The sequence below is a fragment of the Tarenaya hassleriana genome, unplaced genomic scaffold, assembly GCF_000463585.1.
Source record: "Tarenaya hassleriana unplaced genomic scaffold, ASM46358v1 Cleome18, whole genome shotgun sequence".
NCBI lineage: Eukaryota > Viridiplantae > Streptophyta > Magnoliopsida > Brassicales > Cleomaceae > Tarenaya > Tarenaya hassleriana.
In genome coordinates, this window is record NW_010965216.1 from 300,102 (window position 1) to 314,208 (window position 14,107).

At 39.7% G+C, this 14,107-nt stretch overlaps 5 protein-coding genes across 9 annotated transcripts in view; 1 reads left to right on the plus strand and 4 right to left on the minus strand.

The window, feature by feature from the left end:
* Window positions 1-2,074, minus strand: part of LOC104810287 (30S ribosomal protein S10, chloroplastic-like) — a 2,585-nt gene extending 511 nt beyond the window's left edge. The window contains exons 1-4 of one of the 5 annotated variants that reach the window (XM_010536494.2): window positions 1,430-1,738; window positions 1,171-1,209; window positions 259-595; window positions 1-125 (exon numbers count right to left, since the gene is read on the minus strand). In XM_010536494.2, the coding sequence (XP_010534796.1) occupies window positions 281-595; window positions 1,171-1,209; window positions 1,430-1,666 (591 nt within the window). In that variant the 5' untranslated portion in view covers window positions 1,667-1,738 and the 3' untranslated portion in view covers window positions 1-125; window positions 259-280. Of the gene's footprint in view, window positions 596-1,170; window positions 1,210-1,429; window positions 1,740-1,977 lie in introns of those variants that run through there. The other 4 variants (XM_010536493.2, XM_010536495.2, XM_010536492.2 and 1 more) reach the window with 4 other exon arrangements.
* A 15-nt stretch (window positions 2,075-2,089) lies between these two features.
* On the minus strand, window positions 2,090-4,477 carry LOC104810286. The gene is made up of 4 exons (XM_010536491.1): window positions 4,024-4,477; window positions 3,547-3,742; window positions 2,428-3,063; window positions 2,090-2,306 (listed from the first exon to the last, which is right to left on the minus strand). The coding sequence occupies exons 1-4, from the start codon at window positions 4,176-4,178 to the stop codon at window positions 2,115-2,117; spliced, it is 1,179 nt and encodes a 392-aa protein (XP_010534793.1). The 5' UTR covers window positions 4,179-4,477; the 3' UTR covers window positions 2,090-2,114.
* Window positions 4,478-6,152: 1,675 nt separating this feature from the next.
* Window positions 6,153-7,674, minus strand: LOC104810285 (zinc transporter 11). Its single transcript, XM_010536489.2, has 3 exons — window positions 7,108-7,674; window positions 6,883-6,938; window positions 6,153-6,683 (listed from the first exon to the last, which is right to left on the minus strand). The coding sequence occupies exons 1-3, from the start codon at window positions 7,574-7,576 to the stop codon at window positions 6,189-6,191; spliced, it is 1,020 nt and encodes a 339-aa protein (XP_010534791.1). The 5' UTR covers window positions 7,577-7,674; the 3' UTR covers window positions 6,153-6,188.
* A 685-nt stretch (window positions 7,675-8,359) lies between these two features.
* On the minus strand, window positions 8,360-11,440 carry LOC104810288 (mitochondrial import inner membrane translocase subunit TIM50-like). The gene is made up of 10 exons (XM_010536497.1): window positions 11,061-11,440; window positions 10,664-10,755; window positions 10,252-10,288; window positions 10,088-10,149; window positions 9,867-9,980; window positions 9,587-9,691; window positions 9,399-9,497; window positions 9,147-9,303; window positions 8,719-8,821; window positions 8,360-8,639 (listed from the first exon to the last, which is right to left on the minus strand). Exons 1-10 carry the CDS (start codon window positions 11,359-11,361, stop codon window positions 8,594-8,596), a joined length of 1,116 nt encoding a protein of 371 aa, XP_010534799.1. The 5' UTR covers window positions 11,362-11,440; the 3' UTR covers window positions 8,360-8,593.
* A 1,059-nt stretch (window positions 11,441-12,499) lies between these two features.
* On the plus strand, window positions 12,500-13,244 carry LOC104810289. The gene has a single exon (XM_010536498.1). The coding sequence runs from the start codon at window positions 12,556-12,558 to the stop codon at window positions 13,168-13,170; it is 615 nt and encodes a 204-aa protein (XP_010534800.1). The 5' UTR covers window positions 12,500-12,555; the 3' UTR covers window positions 13,171-13,244.
* Window positions 13,245-14,107: the final 863 nt, after the last annotated feature.

The window sequence follows — 14,107 nt, forward strand, 5'->3', positions numbered from 1 at the left end:
TTTGTCAAGAACAAGCATTACCACAGATTTCTTTATGGTAAAGGAAAAAGAATGTTCAGTAAGAAGATCCATGACAGCAATAACATCACTTTGTTATATAGCTCACAGCTGAATGTGGAAAAAGCCTGAAGATCAAGAACGGCCGGATGTTACCACAGACAAATAAAACTCGATCAGAGATAACAGAGTTTACATGCTCGGTGAAGAAATAGCAAGACTGTATTGCCATTAAGAATCTAAGTAAAGAGATTTCCTGACCTGAGTCACCGCAACCGAGTTTTCAGAGCTTCACCTCAACATCTACACCGGCAGGAAGATCAAGTTGCATCAAGGAATCGATTGTTTGGGCAGTCGGGTATAGAATATCAATCAACCGTTGGTGGGTCCTGATTTCAAAATGGAACCTTGCGTCCTTGTGAACATGCGGGGACTTGAGAACACAGTAGATACGTTTCTTGGTCGGTAATGGCACTGGGCCCATCGTCTTTGCGTTGGTATTTCTTGCTGCCTCAAGTATCTGCTTGCACGAGTCCTCAATAAGAGGCACCCAGTAGGATCTAAGCTTTATCCTAATCTTTTGCTTTGGCGCCATCTGCTAACAAGAAGCATCCAATCTTAAAAGAGATGTAACAGTAATACCCACCGAATTCCTATAACAATTTGAAGAGGAAGATACACAACAAAATAGCATTTTTCCAACTAATAGATATTCTGATGAAGCGATATCAACTATTCGAAACCATTCGTGCAAGAATCGATGTGACAACATAAATTACGGAACCACTAGCAGTGAAATGAAGTATCAAACTTCGAACGGTAACCTTTGAACTTATAATTGCTTATTCAAAAACCTTAAAACCTTCCTTAGTAGAGATCCTCAAGGCTTATACTGAGTTCTACAGAAACATTTGTTCCCATACTATATAGCAGCATAAGCTTCCACTGTAATATACCTAAGAAAATGGAAAAGGATATTACTTTAGGAGGGTTTGCAAAACGTCCCAAGGCTAAAACAGCATGGTAAACCAACCAGAAATTTGAACGCATCAACAATGTCTACCCACGGACAAGCGGCATTTCTGAAGTTATTACTGCTTTTCCGAGAAAATATAATATGGTAACTGAAATCTCACGACAATCGAGGACATATTCCCAATAATGATAGGGTACCTTATCCACCTCTGCAATGACCGAAGAAGCGGTCCGAACCTGAATTTACACGAGAAACAAATGTGCAACGTAAATGAATACTGATCAAGCACAGCCTCTACGTTTCAACTAAGCGCGAGCATGGACTTGTAAAGTAGCCGAATTAACAAAAGACGTTCAGGAACCAAACAGAAAATGCGAAAAAAAAAATATTAACGATTCCGCGTTTTCTCAGCGGATAAACAAAGTTTCCGAGAATGACAAACAGCGAAATGGGTACCTCGGATTCCTCGGAACCAGATCCCTCGAGGACTTCAGGAGCTGGATCTAGGGTTTCAGGGGCAGCGAAGACCCTTGAGGAGGAAGACGAGGGTTTAAGGGCGCAGGAACTGAAGCCGCTACGGATGGAAGACGGAAACAGGGAGAGCGAAGAGACCTTTAGTCGAGAATTAGAAGCAGAAGAAGCTGGGATTACGAGAGAGGGCAAAAGGATTGAAGATACAGAAGCAACCGCCATGGAAATTCTTCTCCTTTCTTCTTCCCGAGTCACTACGACTGTTCTGTTATCCAAAATCGAAAAGCTTTAGTATTTTGCTTTTTGTTTTTGGTTTATTGAAAATTTATCTGAAACCCATATAGTGTAAAGGCCCACCAAATAATACTCATTGGGCTAAGAAAACATTTTGGGCCTTTTAACACATTTGGAAAAGACGAGATTCTGGAAATAAACAGATTCAGAACAGGTTGCCAAGATTCTGGAAATCCGTTTGTACTAACCTAACAATCACAAACGCAGACATACACACGAATGTACATAATTACACATACCTTTGTTACATCATCTGACCTAAACCGACAGAACATAGATCGGAGGATCCTGGTCGACACAAAAAATGGCAGTTTTGTAGGAGAGGTTGGAGTTCATGGAACAGACCAGAGGCCGGCAGAGGCTTCTGCAACTCTCCTCATGTGCCGAGGTTGGGTGCTCGGGCCGACAATGGCGCTCCATACGAGTATCTCCACTGGCCACAAGCCTCGCACTTCTCCAGCTTCATATCGTTTTCTAACGTGCAGAATTTACACGACCATATCTTGAACTTGACCCCCTTGTCCTTTGGCCTTGCTCCGCTGCACAACTCGCATATTGGAGCCAGTGGCTGCTCAAACAAACAAGATTACTCAGGAATGGATAAGAATTCTATAACATTCTGGGTCTGAGTGCTCGCCCACGTTTAGAAAACTTACAATCTGTATGGTAGTAATAATATGACGACTTACTGGATTCAATAAGGTGCAAGTGGCACATTCCCACATGGCAGATTCATTGGCAATGCAAGTTATATTTGAACTGTTAGACGACGAAGCTGCGTCCTGGGGTTTGCAACATCGTTTAGGAGATCTAGTATCAGGACCATTCTCTGTTAAATCAATCACATCCAATCGCCATTGATGATTGGTAGACGAAGGAAGTGAATTGTTGTTGTTTGACCAACCACTTCTTTTCCCTAATCTTGCATCTGGAGTAGAGCGATAAGATCTACCATTGTCACTCGAGCTCGTAGAACTTCCCATAACTCGAACAGACTCTTTGTGGATATCACCGTTCTCTTCCTCTGCAAGAGCCTCTGCAGAATGAGAACCACACCAGATATCATCAAGCAAGCGTCTTTCTGCTGCCATTGCAGCAGCTTGAATTGGACTCAGTGCTGACATAATGGTGCTATCACCGCCAAGACGATGGGACCCTGATGGTAGCAAATTGCCAGCTCGTACTCTTTTCTCTGCAGCTGCAGCTGCTGTTGCTCGAAGAGATGAAGAAGGTGGATGACGAGTAAATCCTCCCAAACGCTTCCCAGGAAGATCAAACCCCTGTCCGGTTCCTGATATCCCCTTCATTATCAACTCCTCACATTCCTGGACGTGATGAAATTGCGTAAATACTGTTGGAAATAAACACATAAGGGAACACATAAGGAAAATTAGCCTAGTTTCCCGCCATTTTCTTTAAGCTACATTTTCACAGCTAGAGAGCAGTTTTAGAGTACATATATATCATATTCCCACGATCACAGGCACTTCAACCACTGATCGGCTTCAACAAAGGCAACACTAGTTAGAGAATTCACAAAGCAGGAGTTTGGAACAGTAATAGCAAGGCAATATATAACAACACAACCTCCTACTCGCAACTGTTAAAATTTTATAATGTCCAGCTTTCCATGTTCATCTCAGACCAAACCTAAGGGCTTGCTATCAGAATCTCTGAACTTACCAGCCTCATGAAAGCACAGATAGAACAAGCAAGGAATATAGACATGGCCCAGATGAATGCACCACATTGAAAAGCAACAGCATGCAGACAAAACAGAATGAAGTCTGTCGGTTGAATTTAATTACCCTTCGAAGTTCATCCCAAAGCTTATAGAAAGTGGCATTATGAGGACCATGGACATTGTGGCAAAGCTCATGGAGCATGGTATCAAGAATTTCATTGAAAGAGAAGAAATCCCATTCACGGTTTTGTCTCCTGAGCCTCAGCTTTACATGCACGCCCCTACATACATTGACTCCCAAAAGTGCTGGATTTTTTGGACTGCATTTCGATTATGAGAGAAGAAACGATATGATATAAAATCAGTACGGTGATTACTCTTCATCGATCACAACTAAGACACAAATAGATGGGAAACGGAAAATATCACCATATATAATCACATTTTTCGTCAAATTTAAACAAGGATCTCTGGAGCCGTATCAAACAAATGCTTTCCATGTAAGACAACACAAGGAAATGAAAGTTCAACGTTTATCAATCTGAAATTTCGTCTATAACTAAATGGAAACGGCAAAACAAGAGGGAGAAAAAAATGTTACCAGAATTCAGAGAGAAGCTTGACCCTCCATTTTCGTCTCGTCATGATCGGCTGAACCTGCTTCGCTACTTTCTCCAGAATCTTCCGTGCTTCATCTTCCCCTGGTTTCTTCAAAGCTTTGATTTCCCATACCTTATTCAGATCTCCCAAATTCATCGGCCACCGATTTCAGATACAAAACCCTAGTTTTTCTTAGAAACGAATCGAAATTCGAAAAAACAAAAGGCTCCTGCGATCAGATCATGCTCCGTACATGGAATCGGAAGTGCAAACAAACAAGACCCACACAAGGGAAGCCAAAAAAAAATTCCGATGGGATTTGAAATTCGAAAGTGGCTTTGTTCTTACGGTGGTCTTACGTTGGCGGGACGATTGCACTTGCCCAGAAGAAAAAAAAAGCACAGGATTATAGTAAAGCCCGGCCCAACTCAAAATTTATAATTAAGCCCCAAAACTTTGAGAAATTCATACTTTTTACTCGCAAGATGGCTGGGCCCATATCCCATCTCCTCTCAGGTACCTGTTTTTTCGCAAACCCATCTGTGCCTATAAATAGATTTAGGGTTTCGTTTGTATACCAACCTTTCCGCAGAATCTTTTGGTACTTCGCTGGTTTCCCTTTTAACAGTTGCTATAGATTGGTAACATCATCACTATGGAGGAAATTGAAGCAAGGCTGAAGCATTTGCGGGCAGGAGGGACATCCAAAACTGCTCCAAACCAAGAAAATGATGTTCCTGTTCTTGTCGTGGATCCAAAATATGCGGATTTACCAGACCTCAGTAACCTCACAGACCAAATGGTCCCCGTGAAAACAACATTCAACGACGATGAATATCTGAACGAACCAGGGGTTTTGCTGCAAGCGATCGACGATCAAACGACGGCGAGAATCGGAAGGAAGGTTATTCCGATGCTGAGTTGTGGATTTTCACCACGAGGGGCTGCAGCTATGTTCGTGTTAGCTTACCAGTTGAAGAATCCCTCTAATGGATCCAGAGTCTTCTCCGGGGCAGATGATGTTGCCCATATAGATGACAAACCGTGGGATGATTTCTCCGACACCATCTCATTCTCACCGACAGGTAGCAGACCTGAACCTGAAACCCTAGTAGCAGCTTCTGAATCTGAAATTAAACACGAGGCTTCTGTATATGCTTATATCGCTGCATCAACGTTGCGGATGTGTACCAAATCCGAGGAGAATTACATCAAGGCTTATACCCATATCATCAATGGGTACCAAAGGTTTTATGGAATCCCCTGCAGAATACAGCTCCCGACTCCCATGGTTGATGCTCTGAAAACACTGTCGTGTCTCATTTCACAAGCATTTAAGTACACCCTCTTTAGGATATTGTACATAGGGAGTGGAGATGGAAAGTGTTCAGGTTTGAAGAGGTTCTTGTATGAGATTCACTTGGAAAACACGGGTCTCCACATTGTAAGCATCTTTGATCAACTCTGCAGGGTTCTTGACTGTAAGCCTGCAGTCCTTCTCTCTGCAATAAACTCGCCAAGGTATGAAAGACAGATAAAAGCATTACGCCAGATGCTTAAGCTCGGGGAGGGTCGACCAGAAAACGCGAGGAAGATGTGGAGATTTGGGGGAATATACGATGATGCATTCATGTATCACCTCCGAACAAAGACGTGCCCATCACTTACATACGTCCTTGCATCAGCTTTGAAGATCGCATCTCCTGACAGGAATCAGGGCATCCTCAACATAAAGCGACTGCAGGATGTAAGCCCTGAGAAGAGAAGGATGTTTGATGAGGTGGCCAAGATTATAGTCAGAGATTGTAGGAACAAGTCTCTTCCTTCTTCTTCTTCCACCCTCTCTTCTTAGTTCATTTTTTTTTTGTTTCTTCTTAATGAGGATTCTGTGGAGAAAAAAGCAAATCAAATCAAAGTTATTGGAGTTTTATGGAAATGGATTGCATTAATGGAGTTGCAGGAACAGCCTTTTCCTTGTTTGTTCTCAAATCCAAACCAGAAAAAAGTGTTTGGTTTCTGTTATTGGGAACAAATGTTCTCGAGTTTCATTTAAACACATATTCAGACTGTGTTGTTGTGTAAATGTCCATTGCTTGTTTCGGGACACATTTGGGTCTAACACGATGCGGATATCAAAATCATCCAAAAAAAGGTTTGATTGCAGAGTCATTCATCCCAAATCATGACAATGGCCATCAAGACAACACCCAAAGACACAGCCAAGAACTTGTAAAGAGGCTGGTCGACATAAACCCTCTTGAGAGGTGAATACCCTTTTGCCAGCAAGTGATTCACCGATACATAAACGAAAACCCCACAAGCCAATCCCATCGAAACTGCGAATATCCAATCGGCCACCGACCCTTGCGTAGTAGCATCTATTATTATACCAATGGCCACTCCTATTGGACTAGAGATTGCGAAGGCAAAGGAGTATGCCACTGACGATAAGAATGGACGGTTCGGCATCATACGCAGAAGGGCAATTCCCATAGCAATGGCGGCGAATATCTTGTGGAGAGTTATCGTCCATAAAGCTCTCCATGCGTCTGATTTCGAGTCCGAGACTCCAATTGCAATGCCTTCGAAGACTGAGTGGAAGCATAGTGCTATTATCAGTAGAACGCTGTCTCCGACAGAAGATGCCGTGTGGGAAGATGACTGTAAATGAACAGCTTCAGTATTCAATGTTATAATTTCATTTACATGTAGAATGATGTAATGTAAAACAAAAACTCAGGGTAGTGGAAATTGTGAACTGGATCAAGTCAACTGAATAAGATCAAATTACGAAAGAATAAAACAGCGGATGTTTATATAACACAAGTCGACTGGTTCTTGTATAGTGTTTGATTCTTACCGTTAAGTGTGAGTGTGAAGTGTTGTTCTGATTCATTTTCTGCTGCTGTGTTCCTCCTGAATCGAGATAACAAAAAACAAGAAGATTAATATTTTAATATCAGAAGATTAAAAAATAGGTTGTCACGTGCCTAATCAAACAAGAACACACATATAAGGATGATTTTTGTCTGCTTTAATAAATCTAAGCTAAGACTGTTCAAAAAACAAGGTTATTTTTCAATACCTTGAAGCTCCAGATCAGCAGATTCTCGAGGAGGTTGAGACTTGGAGCAAACGAGAGAGACGACACAATCAGACAACATGGTCAAGAGATAACCAAAAGAAGCCAGCATGAAGGCGAAAGGGTAATCCCTCGACGGCAACAAATCCTCGAAAGTCTCGTCGGCGTCCGGCAAGAAGTGCATCAGAGCCGTCGCCAGAAACACTCCTCCGGCGAACTGCGTCCCCACAACCAGAAACCCTTCGCTCCATTTCAAGAAATACGGCGAAACACCGCTCGCCAACGTCACGACAAAGATCACGACCAGACACCCGATCTTGTTCAAGATCAAGGATCTTGATCCGAGATCCGACCCCTTTGTGGGTTCGTCTCCGTCGTGATCGTGGTCACCGGTTCCATGGGAAGAACCGGGAACGACGAGGAAGAAGAAGACGAAAATGAAGAGGAAGAAGAAGAAGTGAGGACGAGACATGAAGAATATTGAATAGTGTGGTTTGAGTTTCTTTGTTTCTTGTGATCCAAATTTGGAGATGAATATTGAATCGATTGTGTAGAAATAATAGTGTTGGTTGGAGTTGTACTATAATGTCGTGAATCTTTTTTGTACTTTTAATTTGTTATTGCTACTACACCTATTCTTAAAAAAAAAAGGTGGTCCAAAGGATTACACGTGAAGTGAGATGTTTGGTTGTTAGTTTATGGGTGGACGTCTTCAAGTCTAAGAATATCTATATAATGATTCTAAATTTAACTCAGAAAAAAATAAATATATTATATTAAAGAGGTCAGTTTTATGATTTGAGATGTGTGACAAAATAGGGTTCAAGTGACATGGGTCTGTTGTTAGTAATTTTCAATTATAATTTACCGATGAATAGTTAAACACTGCTATTCCTTGTTTTCTCATTTTCTTGATCTTTTTTTGTGTGTTTCTATCAAACATTTCGATACACTTTTTGAGCTCTTAAAATTTATTGATCGTTATATATTTTTAATACCCTAATTAATGCCAATTTTTTTTTTTATTTGAGAAATTATGGTAGATATTTAAAAAGAAAAATCCTAACCCGCGTTCAGTGAACCTTAAAATTCAAATGGGCCCTTGACTATACGGAGACGAATATGTGGTGCATCTGAAAATAACTAAAAAGAAAGAAATGTGAGAGAAATGGGCCTTAAAAAAGGCGTTGAAGTTTCGCATAGGCTGATGGACGGACCTACTCCTGGACTTGTGCTTCGATTTGTCTGCGAAAAGTGACCGAATCAACGACCTTTCTACAGCCAAATTTGCGTAACAAAGACGTTATACTCTCTCCAATTTTGTTCGGAAATAATTTGAAGAAAGAAAACGGATTTTTATTTTTGAAAAAAAAAATTACAAAATTCTGAAAATCCCGATGGGGTCTTCTTTATCTTTGAGCAGACCAAGTCCACTGTCCACGAGACCCTAAATAAGTGAAAATCCCATTTCTATACAGAAACTTTCGCTTCAACGCCTCCAGAATCGGCCATGCCCACGCTGTTCTCCCATTCGCCTGCATCATATATTATACACATAGTTGTAAGTAACAAACCCATATTAAATGCATATTTTTTTTAACACATAGAATATACCTTTGATACTCTCTTGAACGCTCGAGGAATTCCTTGGCTACATCTTGTCTCTCGTAAGAGGCTAGAACCGTTCTGATGTCAGCTGGGCTGTTACGAGCCACGTCTGCATTCCCCCACCAAACATCATCAGTAACACAGATCCACTTCACCCCATAAAAAAAAAAAGTTTTAAAAAAACATGTTCTCACACTCTCTCTGTCTCTACATATCTATATATATCTCTACAGTAATAGATTCCTTGCCCCGGCTAAGAAACACCTGCAAAATGATCCTTTTATGCCACCTCCTGTTTGTTCAAGAGAAAAAGATGGGGACTTTTGGCAGATATTGAATTCAACTGTCAGCAGCCTAGGCCTCGCAGGATAGCAACGATTTCCTAAACACGTATTGATGGTGAATTCTCACACCGAATAGCCGCAGACACTTACATTCAAGGAATGGAATGAGGTCTAGAAGGGCAGTGTCGTCTTCTTCAAGCTTGTAAGGCTTGATTGGCACACAATTCTCCGGCTGAAGGCTCGTCTCAAATGCAAGCCCGCTAACATACATGATTTTCTTGGGATCTCTGTTCAGCTTCGACAGATCCTGCAATATGATATCTTACCCATTGTTGAGTACCAAAAAGTTTTAGATTGTAAGTGAGCAAATATATAATCTGAAGGAAACCTTTTGCTGCCCACCCTATAATGTTTTCCGTTCTCATACTTAGTGGCACCCCTTGCCAGCCGATACCGTATGTAATGATTCGGGTCCAACCTATCACAAACTGGAGCTACATACTACATGACAGAAATAGGAAATGGGTTAAGACACCGGTTTTCATGAATTATACGGAGAAAAAAAAATTAAAGAAAAACAGAGAACTTACCATATCCATCTGGTCAGAGTACACCACAATCTCATAGAACTTGGCAAGATGCTCCAAGAATGCGTCAACACCAGGTCTTTTGAAAGTCCTCCACCCTCTGTCACGCTTTACATAGCCAAAGGAAGAGAAAAAAAAACCATAAACAATCTTTCTCCAGAGATAAAACAATTCAACAGCAGCACTCTGACTTAGTTGTTCATCAGAGATTAACTCAATAGCTTAAACTACATGTTATAAATCCTAGGAGATCACCACATGTCAAAATCAATTTGATCATTACATTCCAGTCTGTGTAAAGGAGCGTCTCGTTCAAATCAAGAACTAGAGTGAAGACATGTTGTTCAGCGGGATGCAGATCTGGAAGAAGCTTCTCCGAGAGAGGTTCAGTAAACTCCTACAGTAAGAGCCAGACAAGATAAAAATTCTGGAAGGTATTGAAAGATTATTAGAATTTAGAAAGAATAAAATCAGACAATGCTACATAAACAGCAAAGAACTTACCCGAACTTGTTCTTCCACAAGTGCCCTGAACTCCAAATACATTTCGATTGCTTTAGCAGGAACTGAACAAGATACAAGTAAAAAAAAAAGACATGCTAAGTTTAACAACACCAGCTGCCTGCAATAAGGACTATTAGATATAGAGAAAGAGGCGAGAATTATACCTGTCATTGCACCAGAATACAGAAAAGTTTGATATTTCTGAACAAAAAAGAGGGCATGAAGAATGTTTTAATTCAAAAAACCAGAAAAATGATCATTTGTCCCAAAAAAATGATTTTTAGGTTTTGAGAGAGAATATAAAGAACAAGGCATAAGTAACAAGCAGGACAGAATAGAGTAATATATAATGCAGATGGAAACATAAAGTCACTGATGAAAGAGTTACATTTTTGCCTATTGGCTGAAGATATGAAACTACAACAATCAATTAAATAGCAATGAACTAAAATGGTTGTCCCGGTAACACAATCAAACTTGTTGGCAAGATTTGTCTCAAAAGGACATTCCATTCACATAATATGTGGAAGAAGGCAAAAACCACATCTCAGGAACGTGCATCAAAAGTAAACTCACATCAATTGCCGAGGAGGTATCATCAGCTGGTGTCCTCTTAACTGATTCACGGAAAGCCTTAGTCTTTGCATCCACTTCCTCCAAAGCGTAAGCTGCAACCACAAATGCACACAATATTCGTATAAGCAGAACTAAAATGATCAACCCTCGCCTATAATTCACCGATAAGCTAGACAAAAATGTTTCACGTTTCTCAAATAATGTAACAAAGAATGATATAAAACAAATTTTGTACGAATCCAAACGCACGTAATTGAAGACAAAACTCGGAAAAGTGATGCCAATGACATTATCATATCGCATTCACATTTCTTAACATTCACAGGAAAACAGCATTCGTAGCCGAACGATAAAGCGAACAATCACAATGCGAGGACAAGGGAAAACGATAGCCAACCATATGTGGCGTAACCAGCAGCAGCAGTAGCACCAGTGAGAGCGCTGACGAGTCCGTACGTCAGATACTTGAGTGCTTTCCGGTCCTTCCCCGGAGCCGCCGCCGCCGCTTCCGCTTGAGGCGGAGGGGGCGTTTGATTAGGCGGTGGAAGATCGGAGATGATCGACTGACCGGCGGAGAGTCCCGGCTCCTTCGCCGACGGATTCGTAGAAGCTGCTTCGGAAGAGAAGACCCTCAGATCCTGAGAACTAACTTTTGGTAATCTAGAGATAACGCGAGATCGAAGAACGATCGACGCCATTTTCACCTCTGGTGTTATGCCAGTTCCTAAGATTCGCAGGGTTGAAGTAGGGTTTAGAGCGCAGGGAGAGAACGAGAAATGAAATAAGGTTCTGTTTGGACACAGGAATAGGGGCTTCCTTAAGAAAATTAGGAGCCATGTTTCCTGTTTGGAAGTCGGTTTAATTAGGTTCTAGGTTATAATGGGCTTTTATTCTGATCCTTTACTAATGGGTATTTATTGGGCTTCATATTCAGCACAAGGCTTTTACTAGCAAATGTGAAATGTGTATGTATGTATATGTAAAGGGTAATCTATAATCTATTATCCATTTTAGTGTTTTAAAACTGAATAGGGAAATAAAGAAGTACTCATGAATCTATAATAAATTTGTTACTCTCATAAGTTTGGTTCCAAATCAATTAATATAGAGCCTAAATAAAATGAAAAACGGGTGTAGTCATGAACGATGGACGACAACAAGACAAAAACATGTATTAAATTTTTATATTTTCTAGTAATAAAATTCTACAAGAAGGATTATGCATATGTTTTTTTTTGTACGGAGTACGGAAAGGGAGGGATACAAGTATCTAAAGTTTTCTACCTTGATACACCCTAAATCAATATTTAATTTGATGTCCGATCCGTATGCAATTTTTAAATGTTTGGTTATGCAAAATTAATTTTCATGTTACCCAAATCCTAAGTATCTACGTGCTTATACATGCATTTTTGTTTTTGATATTATATATCGAATATAATATATATATGGCTCATAACACTATCGTTGTTAAGGCTGTTTTGGATTTCCTCCTGCATGATCGAGTTATACATACATTATATATATATATATATGTTGTAAAACTAAATAATATTGGTAATAGATGAGAGGACACGTACGTGCAATGGGTCATCGTCCACATAATTTTCAAGCAAAGATGGCGCATGGTCATAATTGGAAAATCATCCATACTCGTACATATACAGCCAAACATCTGCCATGCATTTAAGATAAGGGCATTTTGGGAACAACAGTCCGTACTCATTTGGAATGGTCCCACAAATATCAAACCAAAAAAAAAAACAACTCTTATAAATGGGAGGGCGATTTATTGGAAAGCTTCGCATTTACACTTACACCTCTTCTTCTCCTTCTTCTTCTTCTTCTTAGCCACAGAACAAACAGAGAGATTAGATCCATAAGTGTATCAGATGGATCAAATGGTGTCAAAATCGCAGTTTCTGAAGAATTTGACGAAGTTCGTCATCGTTTCGATTTGGGTTTTCTCTATTTTCTTCTATCTTAACTTCTACTTCTCCAGGTTCATGATCAAACTTGTCACACACACAGTCGACAAGAACCACATGTTCTTGTTTTGTAACGGACTCCTAGTCTTCGTGGTCAAGTACTCTGGTCAGGTCAGTTCCGTATCCAAAGAAGAAAGCTCCGATCACGGAGCATTTGAGAGCCACGACAATGTCGTGGCAGAGTTCGAACAGGTCCGAAGGCGACAAACAGATGAGTTTCTTGCGGAACAAGCTACAGAGATCGGAGAACAAAGTGAAACTGTATCCATTAATGTCGGGACTGTAGAAGAGCCTGCAAAAGATATCTACGTGGTGGTTCAAGAAGATCAAAATATAGGAAACGAAGACGAAGAAGAAGAAGAAGAAGAAGAAGGAGTAACACGTGATAATGATTTTGAAGAAGAAGGGGGAGTGGGAAAGATGACGGCAGAGGAGCTGAACAAGAAGTTCGATGAGTTCATAAGAAAGATGAAGGGAGAGCTTAAGATGGAACCTCGAAGACACTTAATCGTTGTTTAATTATATGAATTGATTTTTCCCTTTATGATTAATCGCTGTTTTCTCTGGTTTCTATTTAACTATGTGTACATACATATAAGCTAGCTAAGCTTCCATTAATGGAGTTTCAATGAACATATATATGAAAGCATATATATATATATGTGCATCCATAGGTGCAGACATGGGAGAATCTCTATCACTTTGCTTTTGTGATATCTCTATAGATTCTCCCATCACTTTTAGACTTTCAAGGTGTTTCAATTTTTAACTTCCATTTACCATCATCATACCCTACTTTCATATACATAGGTTGCTCACAAAAAATCACCAAGCAGACGACCAATAGGTAAAATGAAAATTTCAAAAACAAAACAATTTGAATCTTCTATATGTTGTGATGTAATAATTCATGTTCTGATTTGACATACGTTATTTTTTATCGATTAAATTGGAGGAGACCATTTATACAAACAATAAAGAATATCAAAATAAAATACATATGGAACTTTAGTATTCTACGTACGTAAAGATGCACATCACGAGTAAGTGGTATAAATGAATCTCTATATATTTAATTCATTTATGCATGTCTAACTATATTATTAATTAGTGCTATATATATATATATATATATATACATGCATGTGTATGTGTATATATTATGAGGGTGAACAAGATGTAACAATGTTTTTAAGATAATTTGGAAATTTATCGAGTATTCGGTCTAAATATATTTTTCAAAAAAATAGAAAAGTTCATATGAATGTCCTCTCTCAGTAAAAAGTAAAAACACGAATCTGGGTTTGAAATATAATAATGTATATTGTCGAAACCATGAAGATTTGATTGAAATATTATTATTACAGCGCACAATACTTGGGTCTAACTTAATGATATGATGGAGATGGAAAATAAAATGATGTAACAAAACAGATGAATCTAAAGCCCCATTTGA

What these genes read in the sequence shown, in the direction of transcription:
- LOC104810285 (XM_010536489.2), bottom strand. Translation starts at nt 7,576, where the DNA reads ATGTCTCGTCCTCACTTCTTCTTCTTCCTCTTCATTTTCGTCTTCTTC. An exon ending in TGCTGATCTGGAGCTTCAAG is followed by an intron (nt 6,939 to 7,107) that starts GTATTGAAAAAT and finishes ATCTCGATTCAG; the next exon opens with GAGGAACACAGCAGCAGAAA. An exon ending in CTTCACACTCACACTTAACG is followed by an intron (nt 6,684 to 6,882) that starts GTAAGAATCAAA and finishes GTTCATTTACAG; the next exon opens with TCATCTTCCCACACGGCATC.
- LOC104810288 (XM_010536497.1), bottom strand. Translation starts at nt 11,361, where the DNA reads ATGGCGTCGATCGTTCTTCGATCTCGCGTTATCTCTAGATTACCAAAA. An exon ending in TTGTGGAAGAACAAGTTCGG is followed by an intron (nt 9,981 to 10,087) that starts GTAAGTTCTTTG and finishes CTCTTACTGTAG; the next exon opens with GAGTTTACTGAACCTCTCTC. An exon ending in ACTCTGACCAGATGGATATG is followed by an intron (nt 9,498 to 9,586) that starts GTAAGTTCTCTG and finishes TCTGTCATGTAG; the next exon opens with TATGTAGCTCCAGTTTGTGA.
- LOC104810289 (XM_010536498.1), top strand. Translation starts at nt 12,556, where the DNA reads ATGGATCAAATGGTGTCAAAATCGCAGTTTCTGAAGAATTTGACGAAG.
- LOC104810286 (XM_010536491.1), bottom strand. Translation starts at nt 4,178, where the DNA reads ATGAATTTGGGAGATCTGAATAAGGTATGGGAAATCAAAGCTTTGAAG. An exon ending in TTTGGGATGAACTTCGAAGG is followed by an intron (nt 3,064 to 3,546) that starts GTAATTAAATTC and finishes CATCACGTCCAG; the next exon opens with GAATGTGAGGAGTTGATAAT. An exon ending in CTTGCACCTTATTGAATCCA is followed by an intron (nt 2,307 to 2,427) that starts GTAAGTCGTCAT and finishes TTGTTTGAGCAG; the next exon opens with CCACTGGCTCCAATATGCGA.